Genomic DNA, 25510 nt, shown 5'->3' with positions numbered 1-25510 from the left:
AGTTAACAACTAAGTCATCCCACCACGAATGAACACACTGGACGATTCCCACCATGGCTTATCCTCCCCCCTTTTCCAGCCATAGTAAGTGATATCAGCATAAGAATTGGCAGCAGTAGAGCCCAATTAAGCTAGATTTATTACAACGTAAAGGACTTCCCACCACGTAGTACAGTACTCCAGCGAATCCATAGTATTAGTGTGTTACTTCATATAAAACAATTAATTTTGGAAATCCTTATATCTAAAAGGTTCTGGGTTCAAATCCTGGTCAGGATTAAATTCATATATTGCGAGGGTGTGTTCATATATTGCAAAAGTACCGGGCTCACCAGAGATGGTATTAGTACACTTGACCTCTCGATGACATTGTATGATTCCATTCTTCATTAGTTTATATAAGAGTTTCTAGTCACTGCAGCGTTTACTATAATATTTACCGTCCGTCAAAGTAGAGAATTATGAAGTTTTTTGGTAAATGGAAAAACTGGAAATTTGTGCAGTGATTAAATACTTTTGTCTGAAAGGCTTAAGTGTAAAGGTAAGTAAAGAAGAGCTTCATATGACATTGGGAGACCCTTCTCCATCAAATACAACAGTTAAATGCTGGGCCACAAAGTTTAAAATGGATCAAACATGCACTATTGATAAACCATGTAGTATACACTCTTTTGAAGTGATTATGCCAAAAATAGAAAAAGTTCATGAAATTGTTTTGGCAGATCGAGTGACAGTAAACGAGTTAGCAGAATCTGTATAGAATATGTGCACAATATTTTGCAGACGTTTGGACATAAACAAGCTGTACGCTTGATGTATGCTATGCTGGTTTATTTTAGTTAGTACCCAACCAAAAGCAACAATGAAAAAACATTTCAAGCAGTTGTCTTGAGCTCTTTCAGGTAAAACCAGAGGAATTTGACGTCAATTTATGAAGATTAATGAGACTTGGGTTCATCGCTATGCTCCTGAGACAAAACAGTGGGTTGAAGAAGGTCAACCTATCCCAAAAAAGCAAAAACAATGTTATTCTGTAACAAAATTATAGTAACTGTTTTTTTGGGATCCATGTGGAGTAATTTTCATTAATTATCTTAAAAAGGGTGAAACAATAAATGGCAAACATTATGTGATCCTGTTGCAACATCTCAGCAATGAAATTAAGGAAACACAACTGCATTTGGCAAAAAAAAAGTGCTTTTCCATCACGACAATGCTCCAGCTCACACTTTAGTCATTGCAATGGCAAAAATCACAAATTGCTACAACACTCTTTATATTCACCTGATCTGGCTGGCTACCAATGACTATCACTTGCTTCTTAACTTAAAAAAATGTCTTGAAGGGAAGAAATCTTCGACCAATAATGAAGTTATTGCTACTGTAGATGGCAATTTTAAGAAGTTGGATAAACTGTTGTACTGAACTGGCTTAAGTGCTCTTTTGAAATGCTGGGCTAAGTGTAATAGACCTTAATGTGTATACACCTGGTGGAAATTGAATTTATTATCTACTTTCTGTAGATAAAAATCAAAGTAATATCAAATTACTGTTCAAATATTCAGCTATTTGAACAGTCTAGCATTTTTATAGGAAATTTTTCCATAAAGTTATTTAACAGTAGTTTTATTTTTACCTTAAAAAAATACAAGTCTACTAGGGATCTAGCGTAAGAATGTCATTAAGATAAAGTAAGATCTTTCAAACCCTTTTTCTGTTTGTGTTTATGTATTAATGGATAGTTTCTTAGATGGCTAAACAAAAAAAAACAGAAATATTTTTGTCATTAATCTGATTGTTTTTAAACTCCTACCTTGTAAATAATAAATTTGTGTTGTTTATTTCATGATAACTTGTGTAAATATAAATAATTCCTATAATATAATGTAGCATCTATTTAAAAAATATCCTTCACTTGGTTCAGAAAATAAAATCTCCTATGTTATAAAATCAACATTTCAGGGTAACATTTATTTTTACTAAATATATCGTCAACATAATAAATACATACTCAATATAAATAATAATTATGTAAACCTTCCGATCTGTTAGGCACTATAATGCATTGTTTCATAACAGTGAAGGACTTGTTAATTTTTTGTTTTACACCAATAGTCCCAAACCTTTTGTATGGCATGACATAAGTAAATACTGAGGCACCTACTAGAAATGCTAAGACCAAGCCAAGTTCCTTTTTTTTAGAGCAGTTACACAATGCAGTGTGCATTCACTCACAGGGATACATACTACCTGCATTTCAATGATAACATGTTATGTTATCAGCATTGGTGAAAAGGATGGTAGGAAATCGCTATTTTTCCTAGTAAACCTGACATTGGGTTTTAGTTATTCTTGAGCATTGTTGTATAATATTCAAAAGTGGCTTGTATCCCTTATCAAGTAGCTTACAACTCATCAAATCTGTTACCAGTGAATGAAATCGGAATCTTAATATTTTACCCATCAACCTAGTTCATCTCTATGGGAGTTTGCTATAAATTTCTCTCCTCTTCTGTTTGTTTTAAAATCTTTTACTTTAAAATTTTATCAACCTTTATTCATTTTCTTTTTGCTTATCATATGCCCAAGTTTACTATAAAGCACTCTTTCCCGCATGAATATTTCTAAGAATATCTGTAATTTGTAAATCTTGTGTTATGATGTCTGCAGATTTTTTTTCTGCATAAAAGCTTTGTTGGCTTATGGCAGGTTGTTTCTGATTTCTATTTTACTTTGTCTATCCTCAACCATTCTATTTCATAATAAAATTTGATAGTTTTTTGGTACAGTTTGTTCTCCTGATTTATAATATCTGTTTTATTCTTATTTGTGTCCAAGGTACTTTCCTTCTAGTCGGTATTTCTTTTAACTCATTTTTAGCTTCTCCCAAAAGAACTTTATCATGCACTACTCTTAATATCTTTAGTTAATTTATTTTTATTATTTTATTAAAGCAGGCAATAAAAGAGAATCATTGAAGTCCAATTTAAACTTGTTGTTTTATTTTTTGTTTTAGCCTGTAAAACCAGATGCAGCTGTTGAACCAGAAGAAAGTCTTGGTCCATTAGAACCACCATATGCATCTCCAACATATAAAAGAAATTATTCTGTTTTCCTCACTCAGGTAATATATTCTGTATTCCTAAATGGTTTTTTTTTTTTTTTTAATTTATAAGTATTGTGATGTAAAAATTATTCACAATATAACAAAAAAATAACAAATAAATTTTATGCAAATACAATCAATTTCAATGCAAATCAAGAATTAAGTTTGATTATTGAAAGAAATATATGTACAAATATAGCAGAAAGTAAACGTTTGTGATGTAATGTTTGTACATGTAGTCGCATTTAATATGTGTCTTGGTCTGGTGGTGAATTTGTCATCGCAAATCAGGTGATTTCAAAGTTGAGAGTTCTAAGGTTCAAATCCTAGTAAAGGCAATTACTTTTATAAGTATTGAATACTAGATTGTGTATACCAATGTTCTTTGGTGGAACACATATATCAGAAATGGTCGACCTGAAACAGTACAAGTCTACTCTTCATTTACAATCATACATATCATCCTCTGAAGTAATAACTTACGGTGATTCCAAAGATTAAAACAGAAAAAGACTAAAACATGAAACTGGAAATTTAATCTTGTTCAGATACAAAAAAAAATTTGCCTTGTAAAAATGCATATGTAATAGGAGAGGTGCATGGTGGTGAGGTTATGAATCAGTCAAGTCAGGTTATGAATTTAGTGCATCATCTTAAACAAGATCATTCTGGATGATCACCTCTTATGCCTGGAGAACTGGAGCAAAAAATTCTACGACTGTTATTGTAAGTATAAATTACTGTATGTATATTCACTGTCTATGAATTATACAGCTCATTTCTATAGATTTCTAGGTATCCTGTGCAAAATTGTTTATAAAACTTCTTGAGTATAAAAAATAAATTCTTAACTACTGTTTGAAGAAGATACTAAAAACAAATGGTAGCCTTGCTGGTTCTCAATTAATAAAAGTGAGGAAGTAATGAACCAAACTTTTACTACTGGTAGTGAAAAATATGGATATGTTATACGATTACTGAAAGTAAATACGAAAGAGACTCAACTAGATTGTTCACAAATTAAAAGTTATTGTAAGTGTTTTCTGGAATAAAAAGGTCTCTCTTGTTCAGTGATTTTCATTACAATGAAACAACAAAAAATTTGGAGGCTTATTATCGTTATTTAATTAGTTATTATGTACAGTATAAAACATTATTTTCATTTTTTGTCATCTCATTTGCATTCCAAAAGCAGATTCAAGATTGTAGCAGGGAAGTATTCCTAGCTGTGTTCTGGCCCAAACTGATTTCAATTTGGCCTCGGAACTAAATTCTTTCTTCCAAAAAGAATTTTTGACATGATGAATAATTTTATAAAAACTATCTTTGAGTTAAGCTGTAGATTTTATTTCTTTAATGGTGAAATAAAAAATTTAAATTGTGATTTTTTTGTTTTAATTAAATGTTGGTGGTTTGAAATGTATTACGAGTGTTAAAAAAAAAAAAAATTAAGTTTTATGTACAGAATAATTTAATAGATTTGTTACACATTTTCATAACTTTTTTTAAGTTTATTAAAAATAAATAATATTCAAGACATTGCATATAATTGAACTTTATATTAAAAAATCTCAGTGTAAAAAGCATAAAAAATTAATTAGAAAGTTTTAAATATGTAATTTCAAGCCTAGACTTGAGAATAAATTTGTTCGTACAGCATGTGTCAGGAGGATTTTTTTCTCACTTTTTTTGGGAGAGGATTAGTAGAGTGTCTGGTTGTACCTATTATGGACTTCACCGATTAGTTTTATTGTGCAAATATTGGTCAGTATTAGAGTCCCTGAGTTGGTCCATAGGCAGCTCCCCTTTGCAATCACCTCAAAACTGAAGTTCATGGTTCTATCATAATTTTTCTGATTCTCAGCATGGAAGATCTAGCAATTGTTATACCCATAGTATCCAATATTGGGGAAGAATAAGGAAAGGGTAGACGGTGAGAAAATATGCCTATAAGGTACTTTACTGTTTTATCAAAAATTTACTGCTCTATTTGATAAACTTCTCTAAAGACTTTTCCATTTTGTGTTTCTCAAAGTACATATAATTACAATTGTATACTTTCTTTTTACCTCACTATTGTTATAAGTCTTTGTGTTTACGCCGTTTGCGTAACGTCGTTTTATTCCAATGAATTCAAGGTTATGGTCGAGGCTTGTAGGTTACAGTCTTAGACCCACCGGGTTGGTCTAGTGGAGAACGCGTCTTCCCAAATCAGCTGATTTGGAAGTCGAGAGTTCCAGCGTTCAAGTCCTAGTAAAGACAGTTATTTTTACACGAATTTGAATACTAGATCGTGGATACCGGTGTTCTTTGGTGGCTGGGTTTCAATTAACCACACATCTCTGGAATAGTCGAACTGAGAATCTACAAGACTACACTTCATTTACACTCATACATATCATCCTCATTCATCCTCTAAAGAATTATCTAAACGGTAGTTACCAGAGGCTAAACAGTAAAGAAAGAAGGTTACAGTCTTGGTAATTTATTTTTCATTTTTGTAAGGCTTATCTACGTGTATTTTTAAAATAGGTTGTTTTGGGTTTGTTTTCGATATCATATCTCTCAGCCTCTAGCTTGACTGACTGTTGCATCATCATATTGGTGTTAGCTTATTTCTATCACGCATTTTTTCATTGCTGTTTAGTCTTAATGTATATAATCAGGCTTAGTGTTTTTTATTCTCACCAATTTCAATATTGTCATAGTTCCTAGAAGTCTATTTCTCTTTGTTTGCCCTGATGTCATTTCTTCAACTTGCGTATTCAGAAATTATTTTATCACTCTTACGTAATTCTTTAGTGGTCTGATTGCTTGTAAATTATTTTTGTTATGTCTTCGTTCCCGAATTCCTCACGTTTTCTCTAATCGTTCTCATACTAACACTAAGACACTACTCTTGTTGTCAACACACACACACACACTCTTCTGTCCATTGCTTTGTTCGCTTCCCCTACCTCTCATCACGCCAGCTTTGTTCATTCTAGTCCTGACTTTCACGCTGTGCGGATCCTGGTCCTCCAGACTTGGAGGACCAGGCTTCGATGTTCTCTTTCGCTCGTATAATGTTAATACTTTCTTCGTCTTCATTAATGTTCCGTATTTCTCTGTCAAAATATTCTCTAGTTCTACTCGTCAGTTTTTCGTGATTTCACAGTTTTCTATGTTCGTCCAGCCTCATTTCTTTGTTAAGTTATTCTTCAAATTCACTATATTACGTCTCTGTCGAAAGTGTTTCAATCAGTACATACTGCCAATTGTATCGACGCCGAATCTTCTCGAGCTCATGATTACATTTTCATCAATGCAGAATCTCTCCAAACTCGTTGCTATATTTTTGTGACGCCACGTCCTGCTCAACCTCAAACCACGTCTCACCCCTGCATTCCTGATACACCAAGGCGGACTACGCCCAGGATTACTGTATGTATTCATTTACCTTCATTCACGAGTTCGTCTCTTGCTAATATTTGTGTGCTACAGGCAAGTTCAATATTCATTATTTATTACATTAAACAGTTATTTTATCATTAAAATTTGTGGAACATTCAGTTCATCATACCTTAAGCCTTTCAAGTTTCAATTTCATTTTCAAGTTTAGTTTAAAAAACCATTTATTCACTAAGTGCAATCATGATAGGTGACTTACCTATTTTACGTGCTTTATTATTGCAATTTGTTGTTATGGTAATTAACTCCATAATTTAATCTTGTAGCCTGTTGATCGCCGAGATTAATTTTTTTCTACGCATGAACTGTGTTCATAATACTTGTCGTAAATTAACCTAAAGCAAATTACTCCTGATGTGCCGTTATGTTTTAGGACTTTGTAATTTATATTTTTCAAGAAAGCTTACTAGTAAAGGAACTCTATTTATATGTTTACTTATTTCAATTTGATTATTGTAATTAACTTTTTTGTACTAGAATATTATTGTGGCCTTTTTTCTACACTAAACTAGAATTGGTAGTTTTAATTATTTAATGCTAAGTTTGATGATGCTCATAAATTAGAAAAGGCCAGTGCCAATTAAGATTTACTGTAATTTATTTTTCTAAGTTAATGGCATTTTTTCATTGCTAATTTTTCAATATTACAGCATTTGTCAGTAATGCAATAGTTTTCCAGTCATAGTATCTTTCTCATTAAAGTCCAATTTCTTTTGGCAAATACGAGCTGTTTTCTTTTATTTTTGTTAACTTTACCCAACACTTCCTTAATTTGAGTTGTCAAAGGGAGGAATAGACTAAAAAAGTATATCAAATGATCGAACATCATAAGTTTGTTTATTTTTCTGAATCTTGATGTAACAAAGCAGTTGCTTGTTGTTGTTTGAGTTACACAAATACAGTTACCAGATGTATTTTACTACTTCTATTCATTTTTGTACTGTGCATAAATTTTAGGAATTATTTTTTGTACAGATCTCATGTTTTTATTTAAAAATATTTACTATGATTCAGTTTCATGTTATTTAATTTTAACATGATCACAGTTTTACAGCTCAAAAATGTTTATTGACTAAAAACTCAGAAGAAGCTGTAATTTAGTTTTATTAACATGCACTATGTTTAATATTTAATTTTTATGATTAACAATTTTTTTTTTTAGGGTTTTGAAATATGGAATGACTGGGGTGATCCATTTAAGTTATATCCACATCTTCCTTTTGATCCAGTTTTACCATCTGATGCAAAATTTTTAGGTATAAAAATATTTTATTTTATTTTATTTTATTTAAGTTAGTTTATTTAATTAAACTCTAGAAGGTTGGTAGCTACCTGAAAAGACGCATTTTTGGATTACTGATAGTTATATTGTCTTGTTTATCATTACTAGAAAACTATCTATAATATTTCTTTGTTTTTTATATAAGTATTTTTTTAGAACTAATAGAGATTTTTTTTAGGGTCTGGTGTGGGATTCAGACCTATCGGAGGTGGTGCTGGTGGTGCCGGAAAGGAGTTTTGTGAAAGTCTTGGCGGTAATCATCCAAGAGAACAGTTTACAATTGTAATGCTCACTTATCAACGAGAACAGGTAATTTTTTTCATTTTTATATTATTTAAATGACTATAAAATAGAAAAAGTTATTTCTGTTAATGAACTGTACATAGAAGTGTAGTATTTCAGTAAAATAATTTGGTAAAGGCATAAATAGAATTGATCATCAATAAACAGAGTTTTTGTTGTCAGGCAGTTAAATATTCATGCCTAATTCATCAACATTCTCTTCTTTTGAGAATATAAGTTTGTAGTTCGTTTGTAAAGAAACTTTTTATCTAGTTAGTATAACTTTGAGCAGGACAGACAGTACATGCATTCATTATACTATATCTAATTGGCTGCAAGATTTCCTCATTCTGGAATTCATAGTTATTTGAGAGAATATTTCTCCGCTGTATCATCTTTTTAATATTCTATGCCTTCTCAGTGTTTATATCTGTCTGTAAATTGTTCTTTTTAAGTAAATAGCATAAAATTTTTTAATAAGTTTTTAAAAAACCTTACGGCTGAGGAATTAAAATCCAATCTTCTAAGGACTCCCATTATGATTAGAAATAATGTGGATTATTAATGTTTTACAACAGAAAGAGGTTTCATTAGTTTGTTTTTCTCTATTTGTCCCAGTCTTTCTTATGACTGTGAAATCAGTGAAGTTTAAGGTGGATTAGTCAAAGTTGTTTTTTCTTAAAATTATTTTTACAAATGGTTTCTATAAGGAATTGAGTGAAAGTATCACCTGTGTTGATTATCACTTGAATTTTGGAGGGTTTTGAATGATTGTGTGGTAAAATGTTCCTTGGGAAGTACTCATTATTAATTTTAAAAAATAAATTATGCTTGCATTCAATAAAATCACAGAGCTCACTGATTGCATACATCATGTGCACACTTCATTTGAATTATGTCAAATTAAATCTATAATTTCTTTTTATACATGAAATTTATTGTTTTAAATATATTTATTTAATGTGGCAAAATTTAGATGCTGCAACAAATATAGATTTGTAAAGTATATTTGCGACTGTAAATTATTATAAATTTATTATAAAACAGCTTGCCTATATTGAGCTTTTGGGGAATTATAACTTGGTGAAAAGTGTAATCAAATTGTTTCAACATTTCTAATATTGTTTGTTGTAAATTAATCTGTTGAATCTTATACTGGTAACTGAATAATTTTTTATATTTTTTTAATGCTTTTTATGAGGATATGATATTTTTACAATTATAACATGGAGGTTTGGGATGCAGTGTATTAATTTTATTATGAATTTAAAGTTTCACATTAAAGGTAATTGAATATTAAAGCAAGGACAACACAGTTGTAGAACAAGAAAGTCCTACAACTGTGGATTGTTTCTGATGCACGGCTTACCTTCACATACAATTTAATTGAAAATATTTATCATTTTATTTAAATATAATATTTTTTCGTTTATTTAATTCAATGATTCTAATTAAAGTGCGTACCCAAACCGTATAATTTGTACTGGTGTGGTGGTACCAGCAGCAACAGTCGGAATTAACTAAGCTAATGCAATTTCACAACTTACGTAGAGCAAATTTCATTTGTATGATTGGCAGACTGGTGTAGCCATGAGGCCTAACTCACCAAGTACCAATCAGCCTGGCGATTGAATTCGAGACCCGGCCAGACCGAGTTACGTTTTTACACTTTAAATATCATTTAATTGGTTTTTTATTTATATGACACACCAGAAATCTGAAACTTTTATTAATCAGCAACTCACAGATACGAATAGTACTGTTCTAGTAATACGAGTAAAAAGGGACTTTACTCTATCCTGATATTTCATGTAAGATTGTTGAAATAATAATAGTTGTTTTTTTTATTAAAAAATTGGAGGATCGTATCTCGCTTTCAAATGAAATAAGTATAAATGAAGTGCAGCAAAAAATGTGTATATGTAATTTAATAGGCATACAAGGATGTCATGTGTCCACATCAGATATTTTAGTAAAATGTTGGTTTTTAGGAGTGACTATGATTCATGTCATATAACCTTCCCCTGAGCTGGCAAGACTGAATCCCGGCAAGGCTTCTCCTTGGGGTTGCCTTGCTTGAGGCTGGCGATAAGACCAAGTCCCGGTTGTGGGAGGGAGCGGCTGGTAACGGCATAGCTGGGCTTGTTACTGCTCCTTTTCCATGACTTGAGATAAAGGCACCTCCTGGAGCGTGCTATGCTTAATTGTAGATCCGGCTCCTGGAGGCAGGGGGAAAAAAGAAAAAAAAGATTACTTACAACTATTGTTGTTCTTTATGTTTATACAAATTTATTATTATGCGATAGATATATTGGGAAGAGCTCAACACACATTACCATATTGTTTTTAGGCAGTCATCCTTCTTTATTATAAAGATAGGTACTCATTTTTAATATCTAAAAAATCCTGTAATTTTAATATCTTTCTCCAAACTGTCATTATTATAATAAAAAAGAGATTACAAAAGTTTGTATTGAAACCAGTACAGCATGTCTGAAATCTGTGAGCTAGATTTATGGAATTATCATATCTTCATAAAAGTGGAATATTAAAAATCTAATCAGGTGATCAAGCAAGCTTCATATTTTTAAACAATTCGGTTACAGTTTTCATGAGTTGTTGTCTGCAAAAGTTAAGGTTTACAAGCTTTTTTCTTACACACAAAAAAAATGTTACAAAACTCACTAAATTTTTAAACATGCTTTTTTTGGATATTAACTATCCATTACCAAGATTTTAATCTCAAAATTGGGTAAACATTAAATTTACTTATTTATTCAGATAGCAGATTATATTTTCAAGAAAAGTAATACAGATTTATTAATTGATGTTAAAAGCCTTTTTACAGTGAGTTGGATTCACCTCATTGTCATTATAACATTACCTCGCCTCGCTACTTTTATTCAACAGTGAAGATTCGGTTTTATAATTTTTTATTACTGAAAAATATTTTTCTTACATGTATTTTTATTGGTATTACACTTTTTTTTTATGACTACAATGAAGTTATCGGTTATAGGTATTAATAAATTCATTAACACGGTTGCAAGGATTGCCATATTTAAATAAGGTGGTTGTTGTTTGGAATTCACCTAGACCGCCATTACTTGATTTACATTGGCCAGATATCGGAGTTCCAGTTCATGTAAGTTATCAACATTTATAAGTAAAGCTTTAGAAAATTTTTATTGTCTAGTAAAAATATTATTATCATATTGATTAGTCATGTAATCTGTTCTTGTTAACAAGATCTACTGAAAACGCACAATATTTTGATACATTATTTGAATTTTGTTATTTTAAATTATTTTTATTTCACAATTAATAAAAACCAGGTTGTGACTTTTATAAATTGATTTAAAAAAACAAAATATGACATATTTAGGTAAAAATAGTATTAATTTCATAATATTCTGGCCAATTCATCCATTGTTAATTAGTGTAATCTTATTTATTGCAATCAAAAAGCTAAAAATTTTCAAATTTTATTTCTGTATAATTCTTTAATTCTTGTTCCCTGTAATCTTTTATTAAAATACAACCACAGCAGCAATGTAAAGAAAAATACTATTCTTATAAGATGAGTATTATACTAATCTGGTTTGGAAAATTCTCAAATTAACACAGAGATGGTTGAAGTTAAAAAAGGTGGCTATGATATTTGTCAAGTATTATTCTTTAAATCGTCTGCTGCAAAGTTTCAGACATGTGCATTGAGTTGCTTATTTGTGGCAATTGATATAACCAAATTAGTATTGACATTTCTTGAAAAATTGAAATTTGAGCAGTTATAAAGTACTTGTTGCTCCAAATGTATTGAATTGCAAGGTGACTATGTTGAAAAATAAAAAAAAAATGTGGAAAATCTTGTTTTTTTGAAAACAAAATTTTTCCACTTAGCATTGTTTTCTTTGAAAACAACATTTTCCCCTATTTTTTTTATCTAAATCTATCATCATTAGATTTCATCGCAGTTCAGTCTCCTCTAAAATATCAGTTTCCTTCTCATTTTCTACTACTTCATCAGATAATTTTTTCCTCTGAATAATGCTTTCAATACTCTTATTAACTTCTTTCTTCTCTTGTAGGAAGTTTTTCTGCTCTTACCTTTGATGTTAATACATTCTAGATTAATATCTCCACAATTAATTTTTTACAAATATTTTGTACGAGTTTATTATTATTATTTTTTTTAAGTGAGTATTTTTAAGTAATTTAAACTTGTAAGTGGAATAAAAAGAAAAGGCTAAATCATAAAGGCTAATTCTAGAAGAGGTTTGACCACTTACCACAGCATTGTTTTAGTAATTCTATTGTTCACAGTTAATGAAAGTGTAAATAGGCAATTTCTCAGCCTCTCACTTAGTGCAGACTTCTGCACTAATTAAATTTCTGGATAATCTATATTAATTATAATTTCTGCCCTTCTTTTTGCTTTCTATGATATTGTTGGTGGGCATCATGGATTAGGGAAATTAATGTTCCAGGTAAAATAAAAACTATTAAAAAAGTAACCAAACATTATTTGAAACATAAGATAATCAGCTGTTGCTTGTAAATGAGATTTTTCATTAATATTGGCAGTGTTTTTACTCAAAATTAAACTAACGAAAGTTAAAAAAAAGTGATCATATATTTTAATCAGACACATCATATCACATTTAATTTATGTTGATAAGATTGTTTTTAAATGTTTAAAAACAATTGAAAATAATTGTTGATTTTAACTTCATTGCAGTTTTTAATGTGAACTGCATGTTCTTATTTTAATTTTATGTTTTGTATTATAAATAAAGTAGTATCGGATGAATTTTTAATAGACATGGAAAATGATTTCAGCAAGTCGTTAACTTTTTATACTTCTTAATTGTTGATGTGATTTGATTAAATAATGATTTTGTTTGCTTCCGAGTTCAAATAATACCGTTTACTTAGAGGCATCTTAATTTTCTGTTGAAAGTTGATTAGAAGTTAGGTCTAGAGTAAAAATTGGTTTATTAACCAATTTATTTTATCGGTATAAATATTTCATGAATGTTATGATTTAATAATTTGATTTACTTTTCAGGTAGTTAAAGCAGCCACTAACAGTTTGAATAATAGATTTGTGCCATATGACGCTATCGAAACTGAAGCTGTTTTGTCTGTGGATGATGATGCACATCTCAGACATGATGAAATTATGTTCGGATTCCGGTAATTTATGTTATTTTGTTACATAACCCTGATTATCTCTAGTAATTACTAATTGATGTACAGTAAAGGTTTAAAAAGGAAACCTGCTTTATATTTAAAAATAAAAAGCTGACAAAGAGTTGCATAGGTTTCCTTGCTTTGCTCTTGATAGATTTTTATTTCAGATACACCATCTGTTTTTTAAATTTTAATGACTTAATTAAGTAATTAGAGTACAATTGCAAAAAAGATAAAAATATTCATAAAAAAATCTTGTTCTGATTTGACCCCCTTGATCAAAATACCTTACAGATTTTGCAGTATTTAAGTTCAATTGAGAAAGAAATAAAAATTCTTAGTAAGATATTTTGGGTCCCAATTGACCTATAACCAAATGAAAATGACCTTGAACTTGAAAAATAAATGAAGTATCAGCAATTACAAAAAATCCAAAAAATGAATAACCTGTTTTATGATTTCCGTATAAGGAAAGGTTTTAAGTAAAAATTTTCACTATAATATAAAACCTGTTTAATGATATTTGAAGAAAAATAATAAAACGTGAAATTGGGTGCCACCTAACCCACTTGTTGATAGGAATGCTGAAAGAAAATTATGCAGCCCAAAAAAGGTTTATGCCTGTTTTCATGCATAATTTTTGCAATCCACTTAAACAATTTCAGCCGTACCTCAAGTGTTATAAAACGATTTGAAGAGATGAGGTGTCATTTTGTTCACAGTAAAAGACTTAACATTTTATCTAATAAAACGTAATTTGAAAAAGTAATTTTTATGGAATTAGTAATGATTAGAAAAAATTTAATGGCCATCAGAATTGTCATTGAACGTATGGAACATATGGAAATTTTCAAAGGTAAAATGCTCAGATTTATTTATTTTGTAGGTGTTGGTTGGCTACATGCAACCAAATTTCATTAAAATATCTCAATCCATTCATTAAGTACATATTTTTTACTGAAAAAAACCAAGAATGATGGACAGAGAAAAATGAAACAAGATAGGGCATTTGTCCATGTGAATTTTTTTGTTCATTTTGATGTTCTGAATCAGTCTTTAGTTTGGGCAACACCTACCAAGATATTTTGTAAAACTATCACTGGAGGTGGAAAAAAAAATTGCTACCATGATGACCCCTTGTCCAATTGTGTTGAAAATTAGACCAGAGATGAAATACATATAGTCAAATAATTTTTCCAAATTTCAACTTTTTTGATCAGCAGGTTTTCAAGATATAGGATAGAGGTTCTTTAGAAATAATGTTGGGTATCCCCACCCTAAAATCCAGTTGACTAAAAATTTTGGAATTTTAACTAACATAATAAGTACTTTCATCATACTAAAGCTTTATTTTTTATGACCGCTACACAAAAGTAAAAAAATTCAAAATTATAAAAATTAACCCTTCGCTTTTTTAATTTTATCCAAAATTGTATATTATTATCTTGACCTCCATAGGAAAAGACACCTGCCTTGTGATAATCCCAGTCACCACTCAACCCCTTGCGTTCCTAGCCCTGATAGTCCTTACCAGAGGTCGTCTTTTAGACCCTCTAAACCTGATAACACATCATAGTCATCAGTTTGGCAGATCATTACTTGATTGAATTTTTACTAAAAATACTATTCTCATACTAACAAAATAAGTGTTGATGACAACAACGACAATTTTGTCCTACAATTCAATTTACTCTAAGTAAATTGACTACGAAGTCCTCTTGATTTACTCAAAAAAAAAAAAGAAACTAATCACAAATTTAATATGCTTCTAATGAAAATATTCCCTATCTCTCTCTATTGTGGTTCACTTTCAGGAGCAAAGTCAATGCCTACAACACAGCTCCAACACCAAGTTCTCCACGCATCCATTCTCATCGTAACAGCGAATATCTCAGCTAACTGTGGTTCGATACTAAAATAAATACTTGGTTCGATACTTGGTGAAGTAAGCACCCAGGTGAGCCGTTAGCTACCCGTATTGCTATTCTATATTCATAACAGCATCAGACCTCAGCCATCCTCCGCAGGGCTTAGAATCTCAAGAGCCAGTAACTACGTTCCATTCCCTTTTGGTTTTCTAAATAACATGCAGATTTACACCAACATTGATCTTTGCAAGCTCTAACCACTTTGGTACGTTCAGCTTCATACCTGGGGTATACATATAAGACATGATGCACATCATCAATGGCCCTACATTCTGGACCACAAACCTGAATTAATCAAACCAAATCTGGCCAACCTGTCTCAAAAAGCACCATGTACAGAAAGAAAATATGTAATATGCTGATTGGGGGAAATCTACCTAACAACCTATGTACTTCTAAGGAAAAATACCATGCCTGTAATTGTCATCGGACGATTTAGTTCATATGACCTACCGTAAATGGAAGGTCATCTAATTCTTTTCTGCGCCCAGAGGTATGTTGGCCTACTGTCTTGGCATCTTAGTGTAGGATGCCTCATATATAGCAGTTTTTTAAGCCATTTTCAATGAATTGAGTCAGTCTAGAGATATTAATCAAAATACAGAACAACATGTAAGTATATGCATATCTGGAACTTTTTATGGTTTACTTTTTGTTTTTTGACTCGGGGTCATGAAACATCGACATTTACAAAACATAAGATTGAAATTTTGGATCAATTTATTTACTTTCAGTTTATAGTTAGTTAGTTGTGGTGGTTTACATAGGAAAATAAAAACCATGATGAAATTATAATCGTTTTTATTCAACAAAAAGTTGGTAATTTTTGCTTTCACATATATATATATTACTTATAAATAATAGAACGAAGTTAAATAAAGTATTACCAAAAGGTATACAATTGTTGATTCCTTCACAAGGCAGGAAGGGATTAAATTATAAATTCATTTATAATTTAATTATTCCACAACAACTGGAATAGAATCTTTGAAAATAATAGGATAATAGTGAGAATTAAAAGACATTAATTGAAACTATTTTGAATGGTTTGGAGTCCGTGTAGATCTCCAAATTTAAACAATTCTTATGGGTGTATTACCTATTTAGAAAAAATTAAGTTCACCCACAAGCTATTTTTTCTTTTTTTTTTTAAGAACTGATGTGATTTTAAACAACATTTTAAGAGTATAATAAAATTATGATTCAGATTTGGTTTGTTTTCTGATGAGTTAAATTACTCTGATAATTTTTGAACAGTGATCTTTGCTGTTTTAAAAAAACAAGTTATTTAGAGTAGTGTATAATATAATATTGGTTCATTTTAAATGAGAGATTGATTAGATAATGAGTAATATTAAAATAAAGATAAATAATATATCAAAGAAAGGAGGATAAAATAAGATGATTTTAAGACTTATTTCAAACCAAAGCAGAATTTCTGCGTTAATTATATTTTCATATATGTTGTAATTGTTTATCCACATTTCATCGCCTGTTGTGTTTTTTTAAGGTTTTACCCTCATTTGACCTATATGACAGCTTCTATCTGATAATGATGGGTTTTTCTTTCTGTACTTTAATCATTGTTTAAATTATATTAAAACACAACGCATGTTCTGTTTTTTCTTTTACAAATTCACTTTTTTCACAATTTAACACTTTTTACAACTACTTTTTTATTACAATCATCATAAATTGATGTTAATGGCCATCAAGTTTATTCATTGTCCTTGATGGTAATAAATTTGTGTTCATATGTCCTTGTAACAGTTTTGAAAGTTAATGTAGAAAGTTTTTCCCCAATGAAAAACAAAAAATGGCATAATGTAAATAATAGTTTTTTTTAATACTCTTTAATTTTTCATCAAGAAAATTTTCACAAAAATACAAAAAATCATCTTATTAAGCCATTATAGAATATTAAGAAAAATCAGTAGTTTAATTCAGGTCATGGGAGAAGTTTTTAATAACTCTTTTATTAGTGCCATAAAATATATGAACTTTTTTGTTGTATTGAGGTACTTTTTCTTATTCTAATGTTTGTTTAAACAGTACACAACGTAATGAAACAAAAATAAGAAAAACAGTTTTATATACTTATTTAAGAAGTTAAAGATGTAGTATAATTTGTCGATAAAAATATAATTACAATTTTTGTTATGATTTGAAATCAATATTACTCATAGTATTTTATCTTCAAATTAATAACTTGGCCCAGTAATTTTTCTTTCGTTGTAAAAGATTGTTTTGGGAGATTTGGATCACATTGGATTGTATTTTAATCACAGTACTGTAAACATTTTTCTTTATTTTTGTTTGTTTTTTTATTTTATTTTAATAGATTTTAAATAATTACGGATTTTATTTGATTAAATAGCGTATGGAGAGAACAGAGAGATAGAGTTGTTGGATTTCCAGGCAGATTCCATGCTTTGGATTTGAATCATGGTGGTTGGTTGTACAATTCTAACTATTCTTGTGAATTGTCTATGGTACTTACAGGTAAAGTGTATAATATGTATTTAATAATTTAAAAAAGTAAGTTTGGGCACATTTTATAATCTTAGTATAGAAAATATTTGAGGATTGTGTGGTAATTAAATATTCTTTTCATGAGAAGATGGTTGATGAAACTTCAGTTACCTTGTAAATAGCCATGCTAGTTATATTTTAACACTAAGTTTTTTTTTAATTCAGCTTTTATTTTTTGCTTTATTACTTGTATGTCACGTACACTATTTGATTTTTTAACATGTTAATTGAAGCATTTTAATGAAAAAAAAAATCAGTAAGACACTTTTTACCACCTTTTTTGAAGATGTCATTCTTGAATTATGCTCAATTCAAATGTGATTTTTTATGATACTGCAAGGAGAAACGTTGACTTTCCTTTATCTGCAGTATTTGTTTTTGAGTTGACATATCATGACATATCTTTTAAGTGCTGAAATTTTTAGTTTTTTGGATGTATAAATATTTTTTGTAGATCAGAGGTTTTTTTTGTAAAATTTTAGATTTGAATTAGTTGATACTTATTCAAAAGGAAACAAAATAAAATAATAAAAAGTTGTTCTTTTTGCACAGAACTGCATAAGAATTTTTTTTTTTGTAACTGTTTCTGTTAATTTTATTTTGTTTTTGTTTTTAAGTAGACAAATTGTCCTCGATAATATTGTATGAAAGATTTTAATAACTTTATGAATGTTATGTTCTACCCTTTTGTTTTAAATCTTTCTTTTAAATTTAAAGGTTTTCTTTGCAAACTACCTTAAAAAATAGTTTGTTTGATTTTTTCGTTTAGAATTTTTGTATATCTGTTATTATATTAGAGGTTAATATGTTGATTAGGAGTTAAAAAACCTCTGATCCCATTTTTAATTAACTTTGTTAATTGGAAAGGCTAATTATTGTTGAAGAATGATAGTATATATATATATATATATATATATATATATATGGGGTTGGGGAAAAGGTTTTTTGTATTTTCCTGGTTTAGGTATGCATAACTCTGGTAATATTAGTCAAATTTTGCAACACTTGCTTATTTTTGAAAGCTGAAATATTACTGAGTATTTTTAGAAGGTTTTTGGTTGTATTATTTTATTTAAAATTGATTGCATCTTGAAAATAAAGAAAAAATCCTATACACTTTGATATTTTATTACACAAAAGGGAACAATGCGCCTCAGGCTGCTAAAAAAAATTGTGATGTTTATGGACATGATGCGGTATAACTACATGTGGTATAAAGCTGCATTTTCAATCTGGAAATTTTTATATCAATGTTGCACCTCGCTCTGGGCCAATGACTGACAAATTCGATGAAATTATGGAAAAGAATGAACAAGACCAGCACATTAGCAGCCATAATAACAGTAACTAACTAAATGTTGATCTTAAAACATGTTTAAACCATTTGAAGAAGGCTGAATACACAAAACTAAACATTTGGGTCCCGCATGATTTAACAATAAAAATTTAGTTGATTGAATTTTCATCTGTGCATCATTAGTAAAGTGACTAGAAATGATCAAAAAGAAAGGAGTGAATTTCCATCACAATGCCAGACCCCATACATCTTTGGTGACCCATCGAAAATTGAGACAGCTTGGCCAAGAAGTTTTCATGCATCCATCCACTGTACCATCAAAGTCAGTCTGGTATTTATTTTAGTCTCTACATACTCTCTTAATGGAAAAAAGTTTTCTTCAAAAGAGGCATCTAAAAAATAACATCACAGTTTTTGTCCAGAAAATACAGAAGTTCTACAGAAACAGAACTATGATTTTCCATCTAAAATGGCAAAAGGGGGTCGATCAAAACAGCACATTTTGGTTTAATAAACTTCATTTGAAATATAAAAAATCCTTGTGTGTTAAAATACAAATAAACTTTTCCCTCAAACCTGAATATAATTTTTTAATTAAGTTTTGAATGTCTTTGTTTGGGTGTGAAAGATTATTTTTATAAAATCTACAAAATTAATTCTGTAAATTAGATTTAAAAATATTGTCAGATAAATATAATTAAGTAAAAATTTTGTCTCCAAGTTTATATTTAAATTATGCTAATTACTTATAAGATTGGAGTAGAAATTACTAAGTACCTCAGACCTCCAAAATGTATGCATGCCCGTGTGCACGTGTGTGTGTGTGTGTGTGTGTGTGTGTGTGAGTTTATATATATATGTTATTTTACTGAAATTAACCTTTTTATGATTCATATTATTCTTCTGTACTGTTAAATTATATTTAAACGGTATCTTACCTTAATTTTTCATGAAAGTACTTCTGCAGGATTCAGGATCCTTAGGCATAATTGAAATAATTCCATTATTGCATAATAAAAATTTAAGAATAAAAATAATGATAATTGCGTATTAATTTACATGAGTGCTATTATTTGTTACAGTATTATTACTGTTATCTTATTATTACTGTTTTCTTGTTTGTATTTATATATGTAATATATTCCCAATATATTTAATTTTATGTCATCTTTATTAATAAAATAAACAGTCTGTACAGAATTGATAAAATAAAATGTAATGATTGTTGTACTATTTATGTAGTAAAAACAAATAGATACTTTAAAATTTAGTCTCTTTTTCTGTTGAATCTCAGGAATCGCCTTAAGGTATTAATCCTGAGGATGAATGAGGATAATATGTATGAATTTAAATGAAGTGTAGTCTTGTACAGTCTCAGGTCAACCATTCCGGAGATGTGTGATTATTTGAAACCTAACCACTAAGGAACACCACCAGTATCCATGATCTGGTATTCAAGTCTATAAAAGTGCCTTTACTAGAATTTGAACCTTAGAACTCTTGACTTTGAAATCAGCTGATTTACGATTCTTTAATTTACGATTCTTTAATACTAGACTTCTTGAACATTATAGAAATTACAAAAATAATGAATTAGGTTTATCTAATATGGCAGATCATTTAATAAACAATAAACATTATGTTTCTGATATTAAGACAAATTTAGAAATAATAGAGATTAATAAAGATAACATAAAATTAAATACATTAAATATTACAATATTATATATATATATATTCATTTATATATATTTCTAATTTGTTTCTGTTCTTATTTTTGACTATAGGAGCAGCTTTTATACATAAATATTATACTTATTTGTATACACATTGGTTACCTCAGGCAATACGTGATAAGGTGGACGAGTACATGAATTGTGAAGATATTGCTATGAATTTTCTTGTATCACATATCACTAGAAAGCCACCTGTTAAGGTATGTTTCAATTTTTAATATTTACATATAATATAAAATTTTGGGTTCTAATGTAAACGAAGATAACACTGAATTATTACAAATTAGATCTTTATTGTACACTCTTGCCAACCTCTGTGATATGCAGTGGAAATGTCTTGTTTCATCTAAATGTTCTGGGTTAGAATTCAGATTAATTGTGGCATTTTTCATACAATACAATTGTCCATACCATATTTCTTCCAGTAGATTACCCTATGGATAATAGTAGTCATCCAGGCATAAACATTTTCCAAAATCTTACTTGTCGTACACTTTTTTAATGTCTAACAGAGGAAAGTTATTGTTGTTTTGCAAAAAATTATCCTCCAGATTACTACCATTTGGTGGTCACTGCTTCCAAAAACATAAAAATGTCATCAAAATTTTGTACATATTTATGAATGGTTGGGTGTCGTTATTTATTATTAATTTTAGTTGATAGCTTGTATGTTACAGGAATTAATTCTGTTAATTTTTTTAAAAATGAGTGAAAACATGGAGTGGTATTAAGCAGATTTTATTTCGCATAGTTTGTTGGGGTTGGTGATACATTTTTATATGATTTGTTTTTTTATATCTAAAAATAATAACATTGAAACATGTTTGAAATAACGCTCTGTTCTTAATATTTAATTTACATAAATGTTGAAAAATTTCCTACCATTGTTATAGGTAACACAATTTACCCTGAAAAATAAAAATAATATAAATTTCTACTACCCTTTACTTTATTAACTTACAAATGAGAAACCATTTTTATGAGTTTTCAAGATGATGGGTTATAAAAAAAAAAGGTAAATGATTTTTTTATTTTTATCTCAATGCAGTCCCAGTTTCAAATTTTCACAGCTATTTTATAATATAATGATGATTAAAATATATTTTTCATAAAATATTGATCAGTTTTTTCTGAAATTCAAGGTCAAACGTTAAAGGTGATGGTGACTTGAAATAAAGATTCATGTAAACATAGGCATATTGTGTATCACATGAAAGAGCATCAGATAAACTTTAAATAAGTCCAAATTGATCATTCTAACTTAATAAATAACATGATTATCTCAACCTAATACTACTACCACAAGTTAAAATTCGCCATTTTCCATCAAATTTGAAGAGCTGTAAAAATGATACAGTTTTTGTTAGATTTGACATTCAGTATTTTCTCATTAAAAAAAAAATGTTATGAAAATCCCAGTTGGTCAGGTTGCGAATGGCTATCCACATTGTTGATTTGACGTTTGTTCATTAATCCTTCATCGAAGAGCTATAGATTAATTTTTATCTCAAATAGCCTAAATATCAAACTTAATGATAAAGTATTGTCATTTTAAATAAATACAGCTTAGAAATAAACACCATATTTTTATATTATTAAATAAATAAAGCAAAAGTTACTAACAGATTTATAAAATAAAATTTATGTATTCTGGACAAAATTAGACTAACAGAAAAATGCACGATAGCACAACAGGAACTGCAAACATTTTTCCTTTGTTTCTAGTTTTATTCTTGGTAAAGTCAGTTTGATTTTATAGAAATATTTTAAATAACTTTTGCAATAGATTGAATTAATTTGTAATTCAGTCTAGATTAAACTATGTAAAATAATGTTTTAACTTTTTTGTAGGTTACATCTAGGTGGACGTTCCGTTGTCCTGGTTGCCCTGTATCATTGTCTGAAGATGATACTCATTTCCAGGAAAGGCACAAATGTATAAATTTTTTTACTCAGGTATTAAATTTATTCATTTCTAAATTGCATATATTTGTTCTATCCGTCTGAAATTTTACAGTTACTTTTTCTCCTTAAGTGGATCTGTGAGGAAAATTAATTGATAGATAATTTACTTTCTATTGAATGATTTTTCAGGGGCTATTTTTTTAAATGACATTTCATTTAAATCTGGCATCAAGGATGCAGATATAAATTAGTTTATCAGTAAAATTTTAAAAAGCTCATCCTAGTTTCTTTTTGATAACACTTTTAATTAAACAAATCCCATTGCCCTTATTGAACCCATGCAGGGTTGTAGATATAAGGTGTTGATTGATTCATCATCTTGTTTGTTTTATAAGATTTTTTGAAATCAGTTGTTTCCCATCCCCACACCTATTTATGTAAGTAACATTTAAACAGTATTTTTTTTTTTTGGAAGTATCTTTTTAAGGAAATATAAAACTCTTGTAACAGTGTATTTATGTATATATATATCAGGTTTTCTAAAACGTATTGAGCCGTTGAAGGCCAAAGTTGAGAATAAATTTATTATTGGAAAATAACATTATGAGACCACATATGGACCATTTGTTTTTTTTTGGTGACTGCAATTTTCTACCATTTTTCCCTTAACACCGTAATTCCGTCGTTAGAGAACTTCATTGATTTCTGTTCAAAAAATTGTGACTTATGGTTTTACAGGCCTGTTTTGAAGTTAACTTAACACCATTCGGGGAGTTCTGTAGATACCGAAATAAGTGATAATTTGACAGTGCCATTTCCAGGCCATATGGTGGATGCATTAAAACTTCTCTCTATTTCTGACAACCTGTTAAAGATGTATGCGGTCTGGTGTATGGTCAGCATGGTGTACTACACCCTTTCTATTGACCAGTTCAGGCCATTTCTTTTGAATTGCTAGGTGCAATTGTCCTAATTGTTGACAGTTCATGTCTGAGTCTATCGTTCTGCCTAGTGGTAGCAGCACATGATGCACGATGACCTTCCAATCCCACAAAATGCACATCATAACCTTCCTGAGCAACACTGTGGGCTTTGTTACAGACTGTGATGCTTCTTCTAGCTTTGACCATGATGTTTTTTGAAAGTGTTGTCGTAGGTTATCCACTTTTCATCACTCATGATCAATCGCTTCAGAAATTGCTCAATTTTATTATGTTTCACTATAGGTTCACAGGTAGAAATTCAGTCGAGTAAGTTTTTCTGAGTCAGATCATTGGTACCCAATTGTTGAGCATCTTTTTGTAGCCAGCTTCACACAAATGATTCAACACTGTTTGGTGATGGATGTTAAGGTCATTGGCGATGTCCTGACTGCTTACATGCCAGTCTTCCTCGACTTCTACCAGAATACACTAAAGCTATCTCATGTGCAAAATGTTCAATACTTTTTAAACTACCTATTACATATATATATATATATATATATATTCAAAATGTATGTATCAAAGATTATAAAAAAACTATTAATTTTAAATCATTTTAATTTTTTTTTGTCATCAGTCATTCTATTGGTTTGATGTGTTTCTTCATTCCTTTTTCTTCTGTGCTTCTCCTTCAGCTAAACATTTCTTCTGCATCCTGCTTCCTCAAATATCCATTTCATATAAACTAATTTTTGCCTTCGTTTACAATTTTTAATCCTCTAATTTTCCTTCCAGAACCAAGTTCACTAACCCTGGCTGAACATACTGATAAGTTTATGTGGGTAATCATATTGATGAGCATATCTGAATGCTTATGACCTGTCATCCTTGGCTTTTTTATAAGTTGTTTGTGATAATGAATGATTTGATAAAAAAAATTCAAGAAAACTGGCCCTTCACCGTGTCAATAATCTGATTTTCCACGATCTGTAATTTACGAAGTTTTGACTGTAAAATTGGACTATAAGAAATTTTGTGCTAAAAATGTTAACCGATGCACACGCGCGCGCGCACACACACACAAGGAAAACGATCTTTCTGCAACACATGAATTTTTGTGACGTTATGAAAATGAAAGTGATGAACTGTTTGATTGCATTGTTAAAGTGGACATGAAATCTAGATTTCTTATTCAAATGTCAAAAAAAGCAGCAGTCAATGCGATGGCAGTAGTCATCTCTTAGATCAAAGAAGTTTAAAAAAGAACATTTGGTAAAAGTAGCTTATGACTATTGTTTTTAGCACAAAAAGTGTGGCTTGCTGGTCGAATTTAGCGATTGCGGAACTACTGTGAATTTCGATATATATTGCAAAAAATTAAAAAATCTTAGAAACACTATACAAAACAAACAATGTCATGCATACTGCATGATTTATGTTTGCACGACAGTGACTGGTCATACAACAAATCAGACAGTGAGGCGATTGGAAAAATTTTGTTGAAAAATCTTTGACCATCCACCATATAGCCCTGATTTATCTCGTAGTGATTGTTTTTTTTTTCATCTTAAACAGTGGCTTGCATCTTAACAACGATAACAAATTGAAAAACGGTGTTATTATGTGGTTAAGTCACTAGTGGCAGAGTTTTTTGAAGGAAGAGAGAAGAAGCTAGTGAAACGCTTAGAAAAATTTGTTGATGTTGAAGGCAGCTATGTGTAGAAAAGTAGTAAATAAATGTAGTTTTTACGTAAAAGTAATGAAGTTTATATTTTTAAGTTTACTTTGATTTCTACCACTTTGTAATTATTAAGTAATAGTTAAGAGTCTAGATAGTGTCGTGAATAAATCAATAGTTCCAATAAATCACATTTGC

General features: G+C 29.7%; 1 protein-coding gene across 1 annotated transcript in view; it reads left to right on the top strand.

Annotated features, from left to right (window-relative positions):
* LOC142333298 (exostosin-3-like) overlaps positions 1–25510 on the top strand; it is a 234443-nt gene that overhangs the window by 207987 nt on the left and 946 nt on the right. Inside the window, exons 13-20 of the mRNA XM_075380324.1 lie at positions 3017–3124; positions 7719–7812; positions 8017–8147; positions 11140–11265; positions 13189–13316; positions 17619–17743; positions 20858–21006; positions 22658–22762. Coding sequence (XP_075236439.1) covers positions 3017–3124; positions 7719–7812; positions 8017–8147; positions 11140–11265; positions 13189–13316; positions 17619–17743; positions 20858–21006; positions 22658–22762 — 966 coding nt within the window. The remainder of the gene's footprint in view (positions 1–3016; positions 3125–7718; positions 7813–8016; positions 8148–11139; positions 11266–13188; positions 13317–17618; positions 17744–20857; positions 21007–22657; positions 22763–25510) is intronic.

The sequence above is a fragment of the Lycorma delicatula genome, chromosome 12 (assembly GCF_047948215.1).
Source record: "Lycorma delicatula isolate Av1 chromosome 12, ASM4794821v1, whole genome shotgun sequence".
Taxonomy (NCBI): domain Eukaryota; kingdom Metazoa; phylum Arthropoda; class Insecta; order Hemiptera; family Fulgoridae; genus Lycorma; species Lycorma delicatula.
This window is presented reverse-complemented; position numbering and strand designations above follow the sequence as displayed.